This window comes from Amblyomma mixtum, chromosome 10 (assembly GCF_055824585.1).
Source record: "Amblyomma mixtum isolate Tamu chromosome 10, ASM5582458v1, whole genome shotgun sequence".
In the NCBI taxonomy this organism is placed as follows: Eukaryota; Metazoa; Arthropoda; class Arachnida; order Ixodida; family Ixodidae; genus Amblyomma; species Amblyomma mixtum.
In genome coordinates this window covers 21,017,991-21,039,409 of record NC_143021.1, presented here as the reverse complement: position 1 = coordinate 21,039,409, position 21,419 = coordinate 21,017,991, and the positions used below count along the sequence as shown (strand labels likewise).

The window sequence follows — 21,419 nt, the reverse complement described above, 5'->3', positions numbered from 1 at the left end:
TAACCATAAAGAGCAATGCTGTTACCTTACATGCTCCTCACATGGCTGCTGTATGATGACAAGAATACTCGCCTTTTTATATTCACCAGATCTAAGTTATAGCTTAAATCCTCTCCAGCAAATTTTCCACCAAACGCAGTGAGTGGCAACCATCTTCTTGAGCAGCAACTAGAAAATGACAGGGAACATAGAATTTTCGCGTGTTGTTATCAACCAGGAGCTCCAATACTTCCAATAGGTGTGAATTACTGTGCCGCCTTCCAGATGCTGCGCGCGTTGATTAAACTCTTACCATTATCAGATGGCAAGAGAAAATCACAGAAAGCAGGCAGGTAACAAAAGGGAAGCCTCTTAAAGCTAGCCTTTGTGTCGAATGATTGAGCTGCCAGAATAGTCAGTTGTCTTGGATAGATTACAGCCTCCTGTCTTAGCCTTGCGCTCCGGCAACGCCTTGCTCCCTCTGCATAGTGGAGCACTTTGCGGGAATATTGAGCTAAATTTTGCTGCTTTCGTTCACCGCATTTTACGTCTTGCGGCGTTATACAACGTTTTTCACGCGACAACCGGTGTTTTGGAGAGCCGCCAGCTCTGCAGCAACATCAACAGCTAACGCAAATAAAGTCCTGCTAATAAATATTATTTGCGCATTCGCCCTCCACTTCCCACTCGTGTTTTTTTTTTACTTATCTTAAAGTTAAGCTTCCAAAGCATGTTGCAGCTGAAGCATGAAAAGTATACACGGTTTTTTTGGAACATGTTTTTTCCTTCTGACAACACAGTGATTTAGCCCCATAACATTTCCTTTGGGAAGAAAAACATTCAAATCTGGCATGTCACCTGTACCAGTGGTTTACGAACGCTGAGCGGAATGCTTCACTTCTCGTGCTGCCAAATCAAAACCAATCAAACACCTCGTCTGCATAAGCAATTTAAAAATTCTCAGCAACATGAATTGTCTGTACCCACGCACACTTTTCCATTCGCCGCGTCATTCATGCTGGAAGTGCTTTGGGGCCAGTACCACAATCAGCACCCATATTTCATTACAAACACAAACACCGTGCAAGGCACTTAGAAAGCAAGTGGTTTCGGTCACGCCGGGTGAGTAGTTACTACACGTTCCCGCTTTCGTAGTCCGCATCGAAGGCTTGTTAATTAAAAAAAAAAACACCATTCCGTGCAGCCTTTCGGGTAGCGCTTCGCGGTTGAGCTCCACTCATGTGCACAACAGAGGGCGCTATACTGCTCCGCCGAGCGTTTCAATAGGAAACCTGGCAACTTCAGTGTCTCTCGCTATTGGTGCTCTAACGCCAATAAAGGTAAAGTAATACTTCTCGAAAAGGGACAAACGACAAAATTTCTTTTCTGATTTCTTTTTCAAAGTACTACACCATGTTCTAAATCAGACTGTGGTCTCTGGCAAAAATCAACGCTTTGATGTGTGCTCAAAAATTGTGAAGGCGATTCCACATAAATTCAGAGGACGGAGACGGCAGCGCCCTCATTAGGCGGCCGTAAGAATCAATGGGTAGTCTCTAACCACGGCGCCGAAGTTTGAAATTGAAAACTCTTCTTTTTTTTGGTCGGCGTCTACCATTTCACGTTATTGTTAATTTTTAAGGCAACAGGCACTGACCGTCGGCAAATTTGTTTAGTAATGTAGAAACAGATGTGCATTTTCGCAACGATTTATGAATTTGTCGCATCATGGGCTTAAAACACACTGACATCGCACAATACATGGGCCTCTAGCATTTCGTCTCCATCGAAATGCGACTGCCGCCATAAGTGCCATAACCGCCATAACCGCTGAGTCACCGCGTTGGCTATGTTGATCACGATAATATTATGCGCTGGCAAATAAAGGATGATGCAAAAGCGCATTTTCAGCATAACCACAAGAACACTGCGGTATATGAATGTAGAAACTTGGAAACAAATCAGTCCCTGACAGCTTCTTTTCAGAAGAATCACAGAACATAGCGCCGTGCTTTGAAGATCTTCGAACAAATAATATCCAAACACGTTTCCTAGAGTGGTAACTTTAAAATAATATCAGGATAACCAGTGTTTCTTTCAGGGTGCTGGCTTGGCGACGCTTATAACGGTTGTGTATCAACTGTGCCACACGACGAACATCATCCGGACCGGTAGAAGGCCTCTACTGATGCCCGTGTCTCTCGACTACTGCCCTGTAAATCGGAGTGCGGCTGCGTCAGTATTCAATTCTACCAGATTTGCACCATCCACGCCGTAAGTGTGACTGTTTCTAGTATTCAGCTAATAAAAGAAGATAAGCTGGGAAAGGTAGAAATAGCGGTATAGAAATAGGACTTTTTTTATGATGATGGTGATGAATTTTCGTGGCGCAATGGCATATGTGGGCAAAGAGGGCCATGGGACATAGTTTTTTCTTGTACGCAATCTGGGGCCAAAGACTCATTTCGCAAGCATTTCACACTAAAGAAGCCGGGCACCACGCAGGGGAAAGCTTGTACCCAGTGTGTCACCTGTGGGTACCCGGCGGCACTGGGGATCGAACCCAGCATCTCCCGCATGCGAGGCGGATGAACAAGCGGCGAAGCCGCTGCTGCCGAACAAGTGCACTTTTTTCACTGCTGCGCTAAAATGTGATGCGCTCATTGCATAAGAGGGAAGCATAATTTAAGTAAATAATAACCGCAAGTAAAAAATAATATCATAAGGCATTGAAACAAACACGCATGAAATACCTCACAGATAGTATATTAAAAGTTAAACGAAATAACAGGATGGAAACACAAAAAACATAAAATAATCACGAACATGTACTTCATTAAACTGGAGTTATATTTTAATAAATGCTGAGGTTAATGTTCTGAGAAAATACTAACAGCAACAGGCAAGTGAACGACAAAAAAAATTCCATTCCTTTATCTCTTGGTGCAAAATGAATATCTTACTGCATCAGTGGCGCTAAGGATGATTCCACTTTGTCATTGGGACCCAGACGGGCAAAAGGATGCTTCAAATGCATATTTACTTTTGCAGAAGAGGAAGTGCTATTTTTGTATATGTGATGAAAAAAAAAAATCATGATACTTGAGGAGTTACTCGCATTCCTTCTCAGGAAGAAAACAGAATATTACTGTTCTTTACGGAAACGCAGACATGACAGGCTATAAAACTAATCACACTAGCAGCAGAAGCACATATTTGTTCATTATAAACTGAATTTAGTGTTAAAGTAGTTTTACCTTGTTCGAAAGTCACGCCGTTGCTCCGAACATCACGGGCTTTTTCACAATAAGAAAGACCTGCAATGAACATACGATATGGTCCACCTGAACTCTGCTATACTTTGTTCATGTTTTTATTGATTTAATGTTCTCTTTCTACAGAGGATAACTGCTGCTCATTTTGTGATTGACGCGTTATAGAAGACAAATTGGCGTGTAATTATCCGGAGCAATCGATAAAAAGAGAAAGCATAATTTTCACCGTCATCAACCTTCCACAAGGCAACCTCCTCTGAAATGGTTCCAGCTTCTGCAGTTAAAAGCTTCAACAACAGCTAAAAAACAGTTGAGACTTGACGATATGTTTTCAATCAGAACGTGTCCTGCGGTGGAACTGAACTTGTACAGTCTTTGTCAAAAGTAACCAGGCTGCATGGTTTGCTTCCAGCTCGCACAGTGGAGGCCTTACGGCTTCCCTGAAGCTGAAATGGTCTTTTAAGGTAAGGACTGGGGGTCTTCTTACCTTCCGACACCTTTTGATCGTTAGAAAAACCCCAAGGGCTCCACTATACAAGATCGAAGCAAACCATGCAGCCTGGTTACTTTTGACCAAGACTGTACCTAGCCGCAGGTGACACAAACTAAGCACTTTGAACGACATGCACGAAAAACGTCCATGAAACAGCCCACACAAACGTCTCCGGGGCCATAGTTGTCACAAGATAATACACGGCGACAATAGACAAGCAAACCATTGAATATCCACACAGCACATGTGAAATACCAGCTGAAATTCTGTTATACAGCGAAAGCTGTAATAGCTTTAGTTTGCAATACAGCTTTGCATTCTACCATGGAATCTATAGTGCCAGCTAATTAAATTCATTTTAATTAATTATGTTTATTAAGCGGACACCGTGGCAGGCCGCAAAGTGAGAAGAGGGAAATCCCTCTCACTACTCTATCGTAGAGGAAGGAGAGGGAAGTGCGAGAGGAAAGGAAGAGTGTGGGAGGCAACAGCAGCCTAGTGACTTGGTAGGTTATGGTTTAGTGGTGCTGGTGATGGTGGAGACATTTATTGCAAGAAATGAAGAGGGGGCATACCGTGGCTCCCCTTACGTGGCACGAGGCAACCCTTAGGGGGTTGCCCATAAAGGGCGCAGGACTACCCTTGGACGGCTATCCCCTTCAAGGCGTCGGTAATTATCCGGCGCTGGTCAGCAGCAGCAGAGCTGGCCAGGAGAGTCTCCCAGTATGACTCCGCCGTGGTTGGGGATGGAGGGTACGGGATGGTAGGGCATGTGAGGAGGATGTGAATAAAGTCTCCCGGTTTCCCGGAGAGCTTACAGGAGGAAAGGAACTGATCGGGGTAGCGGGAATGAAGAAAAATAGGGCAGGGAGCAGAACGCGCCTAGAGTCGACGCCAGTGGGAGGCCTGGGTTAGGATTAGGGAGCCGGCGGAGCGTAAACGCGCCTTGTATATCGGTAGTGGGTAAGGAAGGTTATGGTGTGAGGTGAGTGTGCCGTGATGGAGGAGGCGTGGACAGCGGAGGTGTCCCGTAGCCATGGTATTTAATGACTTGGTGGGACTGGAAAATTGTTTGCAATTCTGTTTTTTTTTTACATTTTCCATAACTCATAGCTAGGTGGCTACCGATGCCAGACCCGCATCACGCGCGTGCTCCAAAATTCGATCAATAACACATTTCACGGTTCTGTTCATGTGCGATCATCCCTAAGATAATGGAATGCTGTGATAGACATTTTCGCGGCGGTCCACAAAATGATCCACATGTTTCTTGTTCCAGGCGACTATGTTAGCTTTTACTGTTTTGCAGTTCCCTTCGCTGCACAATGTGGCAAGCACGTTTCATAGAATGGCCGCCATGACGTAGCATATTTCTTTACTTTCCCAAACGGGCGTCAGTACCTCAGCAAGCCTTTGATATCCTTGTGTCCGGGTGCAACCGCCGCTCTTAAAAGGTACACCGTATACTAGAGGCACACTGTAATGTTTTTCGCTGCGTTGTTTTCCAGACCTGATGTCTATGATTATCTCTTTCCCAATAAGTCGTTAATTTGCTGCGAGTGTCAGTGCTCTGTCACGTGTTTTCTTCGACTGGCCTGTTTTCTTTTTTTTTTGCTGCGTCTTTAGCGAAGTGTGAGGAACTGGTAACTCACTGAAATGATTGCTTATTACCTGGAAGTAGCGTCCGTGAATGGGATGTGTAAGCTTTCCAGCAAAACCTTAGTAATATTTAAAATTAGATTTTTCAGGTATAAAAAGCATTTCACGACAAAGTGATACCAGTGCTGGTAGACATTATAAACGGGGTAATGTTGTATGTATAGGAAGTTGGCGAAATGCAAAAAAAACTATTTTCAGTTTCGACACCCTGCCTCTAGCGCCTTAATACATTGCATATTTGTAGCTGCTCGTTAGCTGTCTATAGAGCTCTGAAAGTGCTGTTAAGCTAAATCCAGCTAAATCGAAATATGGATGGATCACCCGGCAGATGGTGTTCTTCTGTTACGAATTATAGTAATTTCAATTTATTTTATTTTTTTCTTTCAGACCACAAGACACTTTCTTCCTCTTCCGCATTTCGTACTTGTGGAGCAGCGTCCTTACCATATTGGTGACCGTCGCTCTTGGCATACTTCTCAGCGCTGTCACAGGTACTAGCAGCCTTATGTCCTTTAACTGTTCTGGGCTTGTTTCCTTTTGGAAAGAGGTAGCAGAACTTCAAGACGTTCTGGTCTTTTCACTGCTGTAAAAAAAATATGAGAAGTTCGAAAATTTGATCTTCAGTTTAAATTTTTCTTGCCTTTTCGAAAATCTATGTAAAACAATGATGCCGTTTAGTAATCCCCAAAAAAGCAGAAAACCGCAAGTAATTTCTTTACACAACCGAATCTCTTATAATGAAGTCACAGAGGTCACGAATTTTCCTTGTTATATGTAGCAGTTGCCTTGTTAAAGGGGTACATGAGCTCTGTTCAAACTTTAGCATGCCAACATACGTGGCGTCTATTGTGCCGCTGATGGGCATTGCGGGAGCGTTCAATACTGGCACCCAGAGCTCACCACACTGCCAAATATAAGTAAACCATGCGAACATGTCAGCACTGCCAACGCGCGCCCGTTTCTTCCTCTGCCCACGTGGGCGTCAGTGCCCAGAATGCAGGTCTCGAAGTTAGCAACGACGTGGAGAAAGAGCGCAGGGAACGACTCAAGAATATGTAGCTCCGTTTTCTCTCTGCTGAAGCCGATACGAGCCGAGGAGGGCGCGCCGCGCCGATTTCTTTATGAGTGCCCGTTTTGTTGGCTTGGCCGCACAGCTCAGACGCACGCGGGCCTCTAAGACTACACCGCATTAAAAGCCTGTCTCGTGAGGAATGCGCATGGCAGACAGAGAGGTTTGATAATGACCGTCTTGCTTTCCGCGGGAAGTGCTTTGCGCTTACGTTTTCCGCCGCATAGCCATGTGAAACCAGTGGGACGTCATTACTATCATGCACGCCAAGCAGTGCAAAACGGTCTTAATCTGGTGACTGTGCTTTGAAAACGGAGACTAAACAGCATATAAAACCAGAGAGATGACGCGCGATCGCAATAAGCCGGGTGCAGTGAGGAAATGTGAAAACGGAGAAGCTGCAAAGAACTTGATGACTGTGTCGAGGAGCGGCATCGTTCTTACTACCACTCTTTCCGAGAGCCAGAGAGCCCCAGGATCAAACCAAACTAAAAAATTGTCCTTACATATGCTGAATGCAGGCCTCACCTGACATGAAATAAGTTTACTGCATGTTTCTAGCGGTGCTCCATAGAGCAGCTCATGCGTGGTGATTTTAAATTTACGTCACATGGAATCGTTGCAGAAGTACTAGGATTTGTTACACATCGACATGGTAAGCTTGAAACGGTCAGTGTGATTCACTGGAGGATTCGTGCATCCCACTCCAGGAAAGTTTTACATTGTAGAGAGAGAGATGAAGAAAAAGAGGGAAAACAGGAATGTCAGCCAGAAAGGTGTTCTGGTTGGCTACCCTCCACTGGGGAAGGGGTTGATAGGATTGAGAAGGGAAACAAAGAAGGGGCGAGGGGGCCAGTCAAATTGTAAAAACATCCGCCGCGGTGCTTTAGTGGTTATGGCGCTCGGCTGCTGACACGGGAGATGCGGGTTCCATCCCGGCCGCGGCGGTCGAATTTCTATGGAGGCGAAATTCTAGAGGCCCGTGCACTGTTAAGAGAACGCCGTTAAGAGAACGCCGTGCACGATAAGAGAACTCGAGGTGGTCGAAATTCCCGCAGCCCTTCACTACGGCGTTCCTCATAGGCTTAGTCGCTTTCAGACGTTAAGCCCTCATAAATATTGTAGAAACGAGTTATAAAATGCGTGACCTTTTATTGGAGGTGATAAGGGGAATGGCTATCTATTCGTTCTGTTATTATTTCATTAGACACTGTTCCGTTACAACTGGCTCTGTCTGTGCATTACGTATATTTTACCTGCGAAAATTGACTTTGCATGTTCACAGCACGAGAAAATGAACCGTCAGAGTCTGATTGTGTTTGCTATATTATTCAGGGTATCCTAGTTGCCATTACAGGCAAACTAGGAATGACGATTCGGAGGTAGTCGCTGATGGTCGCCTCATCACGTTTGTAAGCCACATGACGACAATGCTCGCAGCGCTGCGTCAGCGAAGTTATGAACAAGTTCTCCTCATCATAGTTCCCCTGCCGAGGTTTCTCGTAGATTGTTCTCAGTCACTTTGTCCGAGTAGAGGTTTTTAGGCGTGCACGGCTTCCGATACTAAACCCACCTCGCATCCAAAACACTCTGCCTGCCTCTGTTGGTGGTCTCTCTGCCGGATAGAACGGAGACGCAGTCTTACGGCGATGTGAAACGAAATGAGTTAATTCCTCACGTTCCAGGTAGTCTTGGTTCGTCGTGGTGACAATGAAAAACAGGCCAACATGTGGGGAGGGCGTCGAGAAAGAGACATGGTGACACGTCGCCTTCCATTAAGTCCCCCGCGGCGACAGGATGTCCCGGCCACTGCGGAGCATATGGGACATGAAGGGACGCGTGGAAGAAATCCGCACACTTCACATCCTTAAGAACACGGAACCCCCCTCCTTATTTGCGTTTTTTGTTTTCAACGTCAAGACTCTATCGGCCCAGCTATGGTACCCAGTACGCCAACGAAAGGAGGCGGATGTTGAACGTTACTTTCGCGTGTGAATTCAACATTCAGGGTTAGGACTATGAGGTGCCCTGGACTGAAGGCAATGATTTCATTTTTACCCCCTGGAGCTCTTTATTATGGTCCTTAGTGTCTCTGCATTGCTTTTTTTTTTGCCTCATTCAAAATTTCTTCCTCGCCGCTCGGAACGCCATCGTTCCGCAGTCACAGACCTTGCCTGTACCACTGCGCGGCTACCATCATATGTAAGTAGTCTGAGGTGAACTATGCTTTCCTGCAGTACATTTCATGCTTGAACCTACACTCGACGACAAGGTAGATTACCAACTTTCAAAGCAATTGCGTTAAGGAGCTGGTGTAGCAGAAAATCCGGCGTCGGCGTCGTCGCCGTCGTTCACCGCGAGAGAAAAATCCACGAAAAAATCGCCAGAGACACAACCTCAGCAGATGGGCCACTTACGTCCCGTTACATTGCGGCGTCATCACAACCTACCTGCCAGATTGTAAGTAAACTGCTGAACGTGGCAGGTCGCAGTTAAGTTGACAGGCTGCTCGGAAAGAGGTGGTAGCACCTGGCATCTCAGGGCAGTACTGCATCGCTTAACCGCTACATCATTGCGCCAGTAGTGGTATGAAGACGTCCAGGGAGAATGTCAAGTAGAGTATGAACAATTCAGTACATACGGGCATATCCCCTTTAAATTTTCTCTTGTACCCTTAAGGCGGAGCTTAAGAGCCTTCTCCAATTTTTCTTCCTCTTCTTTCTCTTCGTTGTTTATTTTGAGCAAGCATCTGAAGCGCACTTAACCGGAAGAGGAGAGTAGACATGAATTCTTAGAAAATGTCTCGAAGTCGCTGCTTTATGAATGGCAAAAAAGTGGTCACAGATATCTATTTGTTTTTCGCTGCTGAGTTTTTTCTTTATTGATATCTAAAATTTGAAATTGTGTAGAAAAACCACTAGTAACTTTTTCTCTCGAGTCTCTGAGGTTTACACCATCGTATCTGTGCTTAGCGTAAGCGTATGTCTCTAAAGACTTGCCCCATATACATACATACATACATACAGGAATTTTATTGCAAGATATATATACACAGTACATAGCGTGTGCCCGCAGAAGCGCAAGCGCTTGTGGGCGGGCCACGGCAGTCACAACAGCATGCGGTGAATACAAAACGCTGAAAGTGCACACTTTACAATCCATAAAGAAAAAGAAGAAGAAGAAAGAAGAAAAAAAAGCAATAACACAAAGTCGAAATATTACATATAGTTCAGTCAACAAATTTAGCGATTGAGAATTATGTAAAGCAAAGAAAATCTGCAGTTAATAAATGGAACACAAATTTAAAAACTGTCTCAAGTGTAAAACTTTCTCACTCTCATGCTAACAGGCCGTGGTCCCATTATTTATTTATTTATTTATTTATTGTACCACTATCGATGTAGTAATCCGTAATACACTTTATAGTTTGCACTTGCATGGATCGGAGCACTCTGCCTGCGCCACAACCACCACTGCTTGGGTTCCGTCCATATCTTCTCGTCCAGATTAGCTCCGATGGTATCTTCAGTGTGATGGTAAATCAGTCGAGGCAAGTCGTTCTAAGCAGGGGTCCATGCTGTAATTGGAAATTCTGTTAGGTAGGCCGAAACGTTATTATTTACGGTCCTTTTTAACGCGACAGCATTAAAGAGCTCATGTCGCAGAGACTCCGGATGCGCCACGTTGTGATCGTTGTCGGCGTCGCTCACTGCGAGCGAAAAATCCACGAAAAATCCCCAAAGAGGCAATCTAGCAGGCAGGTGGGCAACCTAGGTCGCGCAACCTTGTGACGTCATCACAACCTGCCCATCGGATTGTGAAAAAATTGCGCTTCGTGGCAGGTGGCAGTTTAACGATATGTCGCTAGAGGCTGCTCGGCAAGAGCTACCTGACCCTTATTAAACCACCGGTGGCAGCACGTGCCATCGCATGACCGTGGCGCACCGCTTAACCGCTGCACCACTGCGCCAGGAGGAGTATGAAGACGCCCCTGGGATCTATGAATTTAATGTTGAGAATGACCAAACCTCCATATATGGGCATCAACCAATTAAAGCTATCGCGTCATACGCTTAAGGCGGAGCTTAAGTGTCCACTGCTATTCTTCCATCTAGCTCATTAAAAAATCGAGAAATTTGATGAAAAAGTAATAAAATTTTGGCTCCTAAATATCTATAAATACCAAAGAACATTCACGTTTTTAGCTGAATTTTACCGCTAAAATTATCTTAAAATAGGATAATTCTCAGAGTAAAATGCCACTAATTATGAAGAAGAGATCGGCATATGGTCTTCCTCACGCTACGGCTAAATACACTAGAAATCAAAGGAAATAAAATATTAATCACATCGACAATTGCTAACAGCGAAGAAATAAGCTGAAAATCCATGTGGCCTTTGTTTATGAACTGTCCGTTCTCCTCGGCTATGAAGGACTCCTTGCTCGTATCCATGGTCTTTAACTTCTCCTGTCCGACCCGCCATCGCCACTCTAATATCTCACTTTGCAGCCTCCTCGAGGTGTCCGGGAGTTACTTCATGAGCGCGCACACGGAAAGAATAATAAAACTGCTGCAATATGATTGTACATAGTGAGCGGCTTCCCCTCCGTCTTGCAGCGTATACTGTGCAAAGTTTGAAAAGTTGAAAAGCCGGCTTTTTGGCTGAAGCATAGGGGAGTTCTCTTTATTGAAAAGTATACCTGACGCAGTATGCATGAACCGATTCCGTAAATGCTCTATGATGAAACACAGGTCCTTTTACCGCTGGTCTGTCCGGTTGATGTGCAAATTTGCAGGTGCCAAAACTCCATGGCCGACAGAATCCTCTCAAGAGTACAGCGGGTATATAATATATTTGAAAGACACCGGACCGTACTCTTTTAGACCCATGGGTATGAAGATCGCACCGCTGTGAACAAACCCTGGCCAGTGAGCGCTGTGCTATTCTTCAGGTAGAACGACAAATGATCGTTCAGAAAAACTAGGTTCCCTACTTCTTTGAACATAACATCGAATAATTGCTCTGAAAAAGGCTTTCGTCTAGCATTCTATACATTCAGTGCGGTGTGGGCGTAGTGCATGAGATCCCGCTTTCCTAAGACCGTTTCTATGTGAGCCAGACTACGATATGCTGAAACAAGTGACTGATCATGTGGCATCACTCAAAGCCTTTCCTTGTGACATTTAGCCCCTCTTAGTCAATGTATTATCGTCTTCGGCGAAATACTGCTTCCCAATCGCCACAAATATGAACTGGTCCTGGAAGTCCAATCTCGAGTGCATTTGCATCAACAATGGAGCAGGCACACATATGATCCAGAACTCAATACAGCTCAGCACGCGAGAACAGCCCCGGCTACAGCAATACACGTTCTTTTAGCACGTGTATTTCCGACATCCATTGTTGTTTTAAATTTCTGGTGAGAGGACCCATACGTTGTCCGTATTAGAACAAGACACTAGTGTGAAGTTTCCTCTAAACCTGCAGGCGCGAATTCATCGAATGTGTTGCTGCTCTTGTCTTCTTCTGCACGATATGTTTGTTACCCTTTCTCAACGATTTCCTGTTAGGCATTTGGAGGGCAAATCAAGGACTTTCCGCTGAGAATATATCGCTTACATCCTTGAAGTAGTAATAGAAAAGCTTGAAAGCGAACTCTTAGACGGAACCTCATGAGAAATCAGAAAACTAGCAGAGGTTTAGCGCTTGCTAAACCTAGTGATACGAGCGAAAACGGGAAGGTGGGGCGGTTTTCAAATTGTATGAAATGCAGTTGGACGGAAGAAGGGGCTTTGTAAATCATGTGTTTGAATTTTTCTTGATTCTGCCCCTAAAGAGAGCCAAAATCTCAGGTTGAAACCGCCGCTGACTCACCCTTATTGCTTCCGAGAGCGCCGGGTGGCGGGACGGCAAAAAGGGAACTGGAGAGTCGGTCGACCGTCCAGCATAGATGCCGTCCTGCTTTTCTCGCTTGCTCCGCTCCTTCCCGCGCTTTGGTGAACGATGGTTCAACGCAATATATTGCCGGTGCCATTTGTTTTCTCCAGTTCGGTCGTTCTGCGAGGCTAACTGGCGGTATGGGGCATACCTGAACTGCCTACGCAGAATATGTCATTGCGTCAATATTTTCCTTTTCGTTCTTTTCTTTTCTCATCTATTTAAACTGTTTGTTTGCTTTTTTCTTGTTGGTTTATATCCATGCCGAGCCATCATAATCATAACAAAAGTTGCAATCATAAAACTTTTGCGCACACTGTGACGAAATATACCAGTATGTCGATTGCCCCATTACTGAAAATAAATGTTACCGCGGGGGGTACCACTCTCGATTCATGCAATGCTTTTCCTATCCATAAATATTACGAAAGCTCGAAAGGTGACATTATAATCTAGGCATTTCACTCTTTCCTTAGGGAGAGCTTGCGATCAACTTCGAAACGTTCCGCTTCAGAAATGTCCCTGCTGACTGTCATTTGAACATCGTCTCGCCAAGCTTGTAAGCGGCCCTTTACACAAATTTTCATAAAGGGACACAGAGTTCGGTCAGTACTCTTCTCCCCAAATTATTTGGTTTGAGGTTTATGGGGGTTTAAAGTTCCAAAGCGTCTCAGGCTGTGGCGGACACCGTAGGGAAGTACTACCACTGGGATTCGTGACCGTGCACAAACATCGCACAGTACACAGGCCTCTAGAATGTCGCCTCCATCAAAATTCGACCGCGAGGCCGGGATCGAACTCGAGTCTTTCGGGTGAGGAGCCAAGTGCCATTCACACTCAGCCACCGCGGCGGCTCACCCAAAATGTGCGAGTTGCTATAGAACCTGTGTCATCAATCCCGCGGGAAAAACCGCTTCTAAAATTAATAACTGCGCAAAACGGAGCATCTATATTGCCGCGAATCTTTGTAGCGTTCGTTTGTAGTGTTTGTTTTTTCATGCTTCAAGGCTACCGACACGCCGCTTTATCGCTTCGTTTGTAACGGAAGACGGGCCTAGATTTATCTCGATTGATCGCATCCAGACGGAGCCGATTCTACTTTGTGCCAGAAGGTTCTAGTATCTTCTTAAGCTTTATCTCGGACGTTCACTATCAGCTTTAAAAAGAGCACGGCCGACAGCGGCGGGCATTCTGTTCGACGACCGCCGAGCACGCTTGTTGCTACGCCGCCGCCGAGTGATTCAGTTCTTTGCGGGCACAAGTCAGCCCGAATAAAGAGTTTCGTTTCGAAGACGTTCTCGCTGTTTTCCTGTTCGCCGTACGGCAGCAACCACTACGTGACAATATCCATAGAGTGTCGAAAGTGTAACTCTGACTAAATTCGCATGTATAGAGCTTGTTCATGTTATGACAATTGCGCGGCGCGCCTGTGCAGATAACCATGGCACGCAACAAGATTACGGTCACATTGCATCACGCCCACGCGGGCGAGACAATTTTGTTGTACCGCAAATCCGATCCCTTCGACTCAGCTATTAGTGAAGTGGCTCCTCCAAATTTCCCTTCGTTCATTGTATATTTGGCTCGCGCACACCCGTTAACTCTTACTTTTAGATTTTAATTCGAACTTGGGAACAGTATGGCTGTTGGGGTGAATAGATGTGCCGCTCCGGAGCCTCCTTCCGCTCTCCAAACCTGACTGTGAACAGGGCCTACACATAGGTCCCACGTTTTCCTTGTTGTTGTTCTTCGTTATTTGCTCTACTAGCGAGGCAACAATTTACGGTTATCAATTCGGCCGGTGGAACTTGCCGCCACCCTGCATGGTGGCACTTTAGGATAAATTCCAGCCTCGGCGGCGCAGTTCGATGAAAGCAAAGTGCACCAAGTAGCATGTCCCCTGCGATGTCAGTACACAACAAAGAACCAGGAGTGATCGAAATAAAATCCGCGTCTATCACAGCCCATGTGTAGCTTCACGACGTCAAGCCTATGATGTCACTTCTGCCACATCCACCCACAAACTACCATGACGGGCAGCACTCTTCAAAGGGAACCGACGGGCTTAACAGAATATCTTATCTTTTTAATCTTTCTGACTATAGGCGAAATGAAGAAAAGGGAGCAACCGGAGCTATCCAGTGACCTAATCACCCGCATGTGGCGAAAGCCGCGAAAACAGTGCATCGCAGAGACGCAGGAGGTAAGCGCAGTCTTGAAAACAGCGGTTGAAATAAAAAATGCAATAAAATTGCGACTATGTCATTTTCAGGATTTCAATACGACTAAACTACAAGAAGCAAAGCAGAAACCTCAAGATGAAGTTGAAAACCTTCTCACAGACAGCAAAGAAACTGATGTTTGAAGACAAGAGCTTCTTTTCTTTCGCGAAGGTGTCTGTAAATATATTATGAACCAATTTATTTTTTCATAAATAAATGCGATGCATTTCCGCATGAAAGGCTTGCAGCTGTCTCTACACTTTGATCACGGGGATGAAAAACATTCAAGGATTGGCTGAGTCGGGCTGGTTGGTTCATGTTGAATGGTACGGCAAAACAGCGCTGACGGACAGGACGGAAGAAAGAGCATGTGTTTTTCTCTTCTTCCGTCCCGTCCGTCAGCGCTGTTTTGTCGTACCATTCAACATGAAATACATCATTGTTATCTGAAAATACGGGAAAGTAACAGCAACGAGTTTCAATGCCATGGAGTCTAGATTTCTGAAAACATTTCTAATGCATACGTGTCTTGAATAAGGGCGGTTTATCAGTGGCTGCGTATTTTTCCAGCTCCATGAGATAAATTTTAAATGACCTCATTAACCAAATGATCCCCAAATGGAGAAAGAAAAACACCTTAATATAAAAGATGACATACATCGAATAGGAAACCTGAGCCACTCGAAAAGTACCAAGCACACTACTCTCCAGGGAGCCTGTACCCAAGGACAGGCTGATAGACCTCTGTAGGCTTTGCTTGGCGTAGACAGGATGGACTGTAGCAGTGACCTATGCTACATCTGACGAGACGATCTCAAGAGGCTAAAACACGAGTTTTAAGATAATTTTTTACTGCTGCTGCAAGGGAGAGAGGACAGGGAAAGGCTTTCGCATTTCTACTCTTAAGCAGACTTAAGTGCAATCGTGTAATTTTTGCCTCAGTCGGCAGGCTTCAATTCTTTCTTTCCTTCCTTCCTTCCTTCCTTCCTTCCTTCCTTCCTTCCTTCCTTCCTTCCTTCCTTCCTTCCTTCCTTCCTTCGTTCCTTCCTTCCTTCCTTCCTTCCTTCTTTTCTTCTTTCTCTCTTTCTTCCTTTCTTTCTTTCTTCCTTTCTTTCCTTCTTTCCTTCTTTCTCTCTTTCTTTCTTTCTTTCTTTTATTTCTTGCTTCAACGTTTGCGTAAGAAGGGGCTGAGGCTAAAGGCGCAATGTTGCCTGACAGGGCCTCAGCTCCCTACTACATGAAAACACTATCGTTGATAAAGACCTGAAACAAAATCAAAGTAAAGTAGGCACAAAAGTAAGCATTACACAGAGCAAAATACATACACACTCAGCAAAAAAAAAAGACCGGAGCGCTTGACGGGAATTTGCATCGTAAATGTACGATGAGTATATAAATAAGAAACAGAGACCAAGACTTATACATGAAACACTACATCAAATAACAAAATTCTACTGAAGGCTGATTCTAGCCTACTGAAAAACAAGGCATTATGGACTTATAAGCACAAACAAGAGTACACAGACGTGAGCAGAAAATCGCTAACTGGGAAAGAAAAAATGGACTACAACATGCTTGCATCAGAAGACGCTCCAGCGCAGTGCACCGAGACTGGCTTTCTGCCCTGTATGAAAGGCATATACAAAGAATTTGTTGTGTGATCTCTAAGCAAATTCATGTAGATAGCAAATGCGGGTCATCAGCCATACCGACAACAAGTAGCGGATTGTGAAAGCTACACCAAGCCACAGGCGACACAGCAAAGTTGTGTCACTCGTGGTAGGACAGGTGGAAGGCGAAGCTTCAGGTCAGCGTCCTGGGATTGCATCATTGCTTGGGGTTTTTACTTTGTGGAGCGTGTTGCCTTACATAACTTCGGCGTAGTGGCAGCCAAACAATAAAGTTGAAAGTTGGCGCTTGTGCGTGCTCTCCTGCTGTCTTCTTTACTTGACGCTGCGTCATTCTTTCCTTTATCTGAACAGAGGGCTGTCGCACACGCGCACAAACTTTGTCGTCGTTCTCTGCTCGCCTACTAGCAGGTGGCAATGCGGCTGGTAAGAACAGTTTCAATTGCACCTTCGTTCTCAAAGCAACAAAATTTATCAATATTGCATTAATAAAAAGCTGTTATCTTCAGGAAGTAGTCATGCCGCCGATAATAAGCAACTGCAAGGAGAGGCAGGTAACAATGTACAATTAATTATTGCACATGCCTCAATGTCCATCTTCATGGCAGAATCCATCAGTGGTCAAACAATGGTTGGAGCATGCAGGACCATGCAGGAATGCAGTTGTGATGCAGCTTTGATATTCCTTTTCAATAATTTCTAATATTTTTCTCTTTCGACAGTAGGCCGGTTTACCACAGCATCGGACAATATTGTTCTGACTCTGAACTTAGTTTCACCTTACCCCTGTGCTTAGCGAATCTCTATTGAGCAGAATGGATAGGGCTTAGGTATTTTAATGGGCAAGGAGCACAACTTTACTGAATTGGTATTCGTAGTAATGACTGGTTCTCTGACCCTTCCTCAGCACGTCAACATTCCTCCGTCGGAAAAAACCGCTTTCTGGCTCACATTGTTCGCATTTAAAATGTTTCTTTCGTTTCATTTGTAGGGGTGCGTTTATTAGGCGTCCTCAAGATACCGAACCGCCGAGCAGGATCTGGCAGCGTAGACGGGCGTAGTCAGCACCAAGAGAGCGGGGCAACTTCGTCGTCGTCAGGCGCAGCGTAGTGTAGGCGCATAACTTCGTCGTCGTCAGGGGCAGCGTAGTGTCGGCGCATGGCGGTAGCGGAACCTGTCACAGTTGGCACACTACAGTTTCCCCCGGGTGAAAAGGAGCCAGCCTGGCGTCTTAAGGGGAAGGAAGAACAGAGGGGTCGTAGTAGGGCTTCAGTCGGTTGACGTGGACGGTTTCGCGGCCACGGCGACGCAAGTCCGCAGCGGGAGCAACGGGCTCAACAATATAATTCACCGGAGAGGTTTGCTTGAGAACCCGGTAGGGACCATGATACCGATGCAGCAGTTTCCGCGAAAGGCCGGGAGTTGTGGGAGGCACCCAGAGCCACACAAGGGAGTCGGCAGGGTAGGAGGTAGAGGCCGCGGAAGTGTCGCGGTCATGTTTTTGCTGCCACTGGGTCTGCGTGGTAAACGGGCGAGCAAGCTGACGGCATTCTTCGGCGTACCTGGCAGCGTCGGAGAGTGGCGTGGCCTCGGAAATGTCGGGCCGGTAGCGAAGAAGAGTATCCATCGTGCAGGGGGGCTCGCGGCCGTATAGAAGAAAGAAGGGAGAGAATCCAGTCGTGGTTTGTGTCGCAGTGTTATATGCGTAGGTGACGAAGGGAAGAACTTGGTCCCAGTTCGAGTGGTTGGCGTCGACGTACATGGACAGCATGTCACTGAGGGTTCGGTTGAAACGCTCGGTCAGGCCGTTGGTCTCAGGGTGGTAAGACGAAGCGGTTCGATGGATAATCCGGCATTCCTTGAGGAGGGCCTCAAGAGCGTCAGACAGGAATACGCGTCCACGGTCGCTGAGCAGTTCTTGAGGAGCACCATGGCGAAGAATCAGGTTCTTTAGAAGAAAGGAAGCCACGTCTCGGGCGGACGCAGATGGTAGTGGAGATGTTTCAGTATAACGTGTGAGATGATCCACGGCCACGATAATCCAGCGGCGACCAGCGGGAGTGGGAGGGAGGGGGCCGTAGAAGTCTATGCCAACGCGGTCAAACGGGCGGGCAGGGCAGGGTAACGGCTGCAGTGGAGCAGGCGAGGTATGAGGCGGACATTTACGCCGTTGACAGGATGGGCAAGATCGCACAAAGTGGCGAACAAAGCGGTACATGCCACGCCAGTAGAATCGGAGGCGCAGACGCGTGTAGGTTTTCAACACGCCGTCGTGGGCACACTGGGGGTCCGCATGGAAAGCGGCGCAAATGTCGGTGCGTAGATGGCGGGGGATCACTAGGAGACATTTGCGTCCGTCGAAAAAATAATTGCGACGATAGAGGAGACCGTCCCGAATAGAAAAGTGACGGGCTTGACGTAAGAGGGAACGGGACGAATTATCAGTCGTAGGACTCGAAAGGAAGTTCATAAGAGTGGCGATCCAAGGGTCTTTCCGCTGCTCGGTGGACATGTCGGCAGTGGCAAGCGAGGACAAGTCGTAAGCAGACACAAGAGCAGGCGTTGAAGCACCAGGTAGCGGCGAGCGGGAAAGAGCGTCCGCGTCATTATGCTTGAGACCAGAGCGGTAAATGACATGAATGCCATACTCCAGCAATCGCAGAGCCCAGCGAGCTAGGCGGCCTGACGGGTCTTTGAGAGAGGCCAGCCAGCACAGGGCATGGTGGTCGGTTACTATACAGAACGGGCGACCGTAGACGTAGGGACGAAATTTTCCAATGGCCCAAATGATTGCCAAACATTCTCGTTCGGTAACGGCCTCCGCTTTGCTTAAGGTCCGACTGGCGTAGGCGACCACATATTCACGGAAGCCAGGTTTGCGTTGGGTGAGAACGGCACCCAGTCCAATACCGCTGGCGTCAGTGTGGATCTCAGTAGGCGCAGTCGGGTTGAAGTGGCGCAGGATAGGAGGCGAAACCAAAAGGCGGCGCAAGGTGTCGAAGGCGTCATCGCAAGCAGGCGTCCAAGCGAAGAGGTTGGAGCTGCCTGCGAGTAGCTGGGTCAGAGGAGCGATGATCGAGGCGAAATTCAAGATGAAGCGACAGAAGTGCGGGCAAAAGCCAACAAAGCTACGGAGCTGCTTCAATGAGGTGGGCTTCGGAAATTCGGCAACTGCACGAAGTTTGGCGGGGTCCGGAAGAATGCCGTCTTTAGAGACTACATGTCCTAAAATGGTGAGTTGTCGGGCAGCAAAGCGGCACTTTTTCAAATTCATCTGGAGCCCAGCGTCAGTAAGACAAGTCAGAACGCGCTCCAGGCGGATGAGATGAGAAGTCCGCAGAAAAGACGACGATGTCATCGAGATAGCAAAGACAACTCTCCCACTTGAGTCCACTAAGGATAGTGTCCATCAGGCGTTCGAAAGTTGCCGGGGCGTTGCAAAGGCCAAACGGCATGACGTTGAACTCATATAAGCCGTCAGGTGTTATGAAGGCAGTTTTTGAGCGATCAGCGTCAGCCATTGGCACTTCCAGTAGCCTGACCTCAAATCCAGCGAGGAGAAATACTCAGCTCCCTGCAAGCAGTCCAGGGCGTCATCGATTCGTGGCAGGGGATAGACATCCTTGCGTGTGATGTTGTTGAGCCGGCGGTAATCAACACAGAACCTGATGGAACCATCTTTCTTTTTAGAGCGCAGCTCTTTCGCGTCCGTTCCTGGGTTTCGCGTCGTCGTTGGCGTCGGCGTCGGCGTCGGCCTCGTAACCAGCTCCGCCCCCAATGTCACGCTTTTCAATCGGTCGAAATGCTCGTGACGTCACAGTGCGCGAATTTCAAATGGGGCCAATTGTACTTTGGCTAGTAACCATGCAACCAATCAAAGGGATCGTATAGTGATGCTGGAACTAAGTTGGACTGAGTTTAGTTAATTGCTTAATTAATCAATTAGCCTAATTAATATAGAGCAGAATGAAGAGGTCAGAAGAAAAGAAAAGAAAGACGCGCGCCGCAGCGGCAACAGCGTCCGCGGAAGGAGACGCTGCTGAAAAAAACAGATAAGTACGAAGCCGCGTTCCCTCCACCACCACGCACTTCCCCACTCAGTAAGACGTTGCTCGTTTCATATACGTTGTGTCGAACATCCTAGACAGTTCCAACAATTGACAGGTTAATGACAGAACACGATGGATAGAAATACAATAATATAAATATGAAATAGCCTAATTAACCTTTCTAGTTAGACCGCATAAATCAATAAAACCGAGAACGAAATTGGTCGAGTTGGGGAATCGAACCAGGGTCTCCGGAGTGCGATACGAGCACGCTAGCCACTCCGTAATGCCAGCTGAATGGTTTGGAATGAACAAAGGCGGAATACCAGTGTGTGCTGTAACTATATTCGATTTTTCTAGCTGCTGTCTTGTTTTTTATACTTGCATGTTATTCCCACTCCCCTCTGTAACGCCTAACGGCCCTGAGGGTAAATTAATAAATAAATAAATAAATAAATAGCTAATACGGCGTCTTCGTTCACTCCCATCTTCCCCCTTTCCCTTACGGCGAGGTGCAGGTGTCCACCCAGATATGCGAGAGAGATACATTTCCTTTCCTCAAAAAATAAATTTACCGTCCAGCAAGGCGTACAGCCGAATTGGCGATGCGTTCTGTGGACTCCCTGGCAGCGTTGCAAGACGCTGTCGCGTTCCACTCTTACAGGCAAAGCTTAACATGTTAACCACACATCAGTAACACACGCAGACAGCCAGTGGACGCGTCATTCGCTGGCAGCACTTCATTCATCATTCACAACCACATTCTTAACGTACACTCCCTTGCCGCACATGCCAAGGACGTACACCACGATCACATTCTGCGCCATTCCTCTGTACTTTGCTTTGCTGAAACCTGGATGGATCCCGAAGAGCCTCTCGAAATCATAGATTTCCTATACTGCTGTGGTGCTCGCAGAGACCACAACAGAGCGGCGGGAGTCGCTATCTACTTGCGCACAGGTCTCTCTGCAATACCAGTCGAAATGTTTGGCACGTCACATGAAGTTGGCGAACTGTGCGCCGCAAAGTTGCCCAACGGCTTGCTGGTAGTAGCTGCCTACTTCGCCCCTACCGCACTCACGAAAGACGTCGTGCAATTCCTGCA

General features: G+C 46.6%; 1 protein-coding gene across 1 annotated transcript in view; it reads left to right on the top strand.

Annotated features, from left to right (window-relative positions):
* LOC149325315 (sodium-coupled monocarboxylate transporter 2-like) overlaps positions 1 to 14,780 on the top strand; it is an 85,949-nt gene extending 71,169 nt beyond the window's left edge. The window contains exons 12-15 of the mRNA XM_089563516.1: positions 2,081 to 2,253; positions 5,794 to 5,897; positions 14,521 to 14,618; positions 14,688 to 14,780. Coding sequence (XP_089419642.1) covers positions 2,081 to 2,253; positions 5,794 to 5,897; positions 14,521 to 14,618; positions 14,688 to 14,780 — 468 coding nt within the window. The remainder of the gene's footprint in view (positions 1 to 2,080; positions 2,254 to 5,793; positions 5,898 to 14,520; positions 14,619 to 14,687) is intronic.
* The last annotated feature ends 6,639 nt before the right edge of the window (positions 14,781 to 21,419 follow it).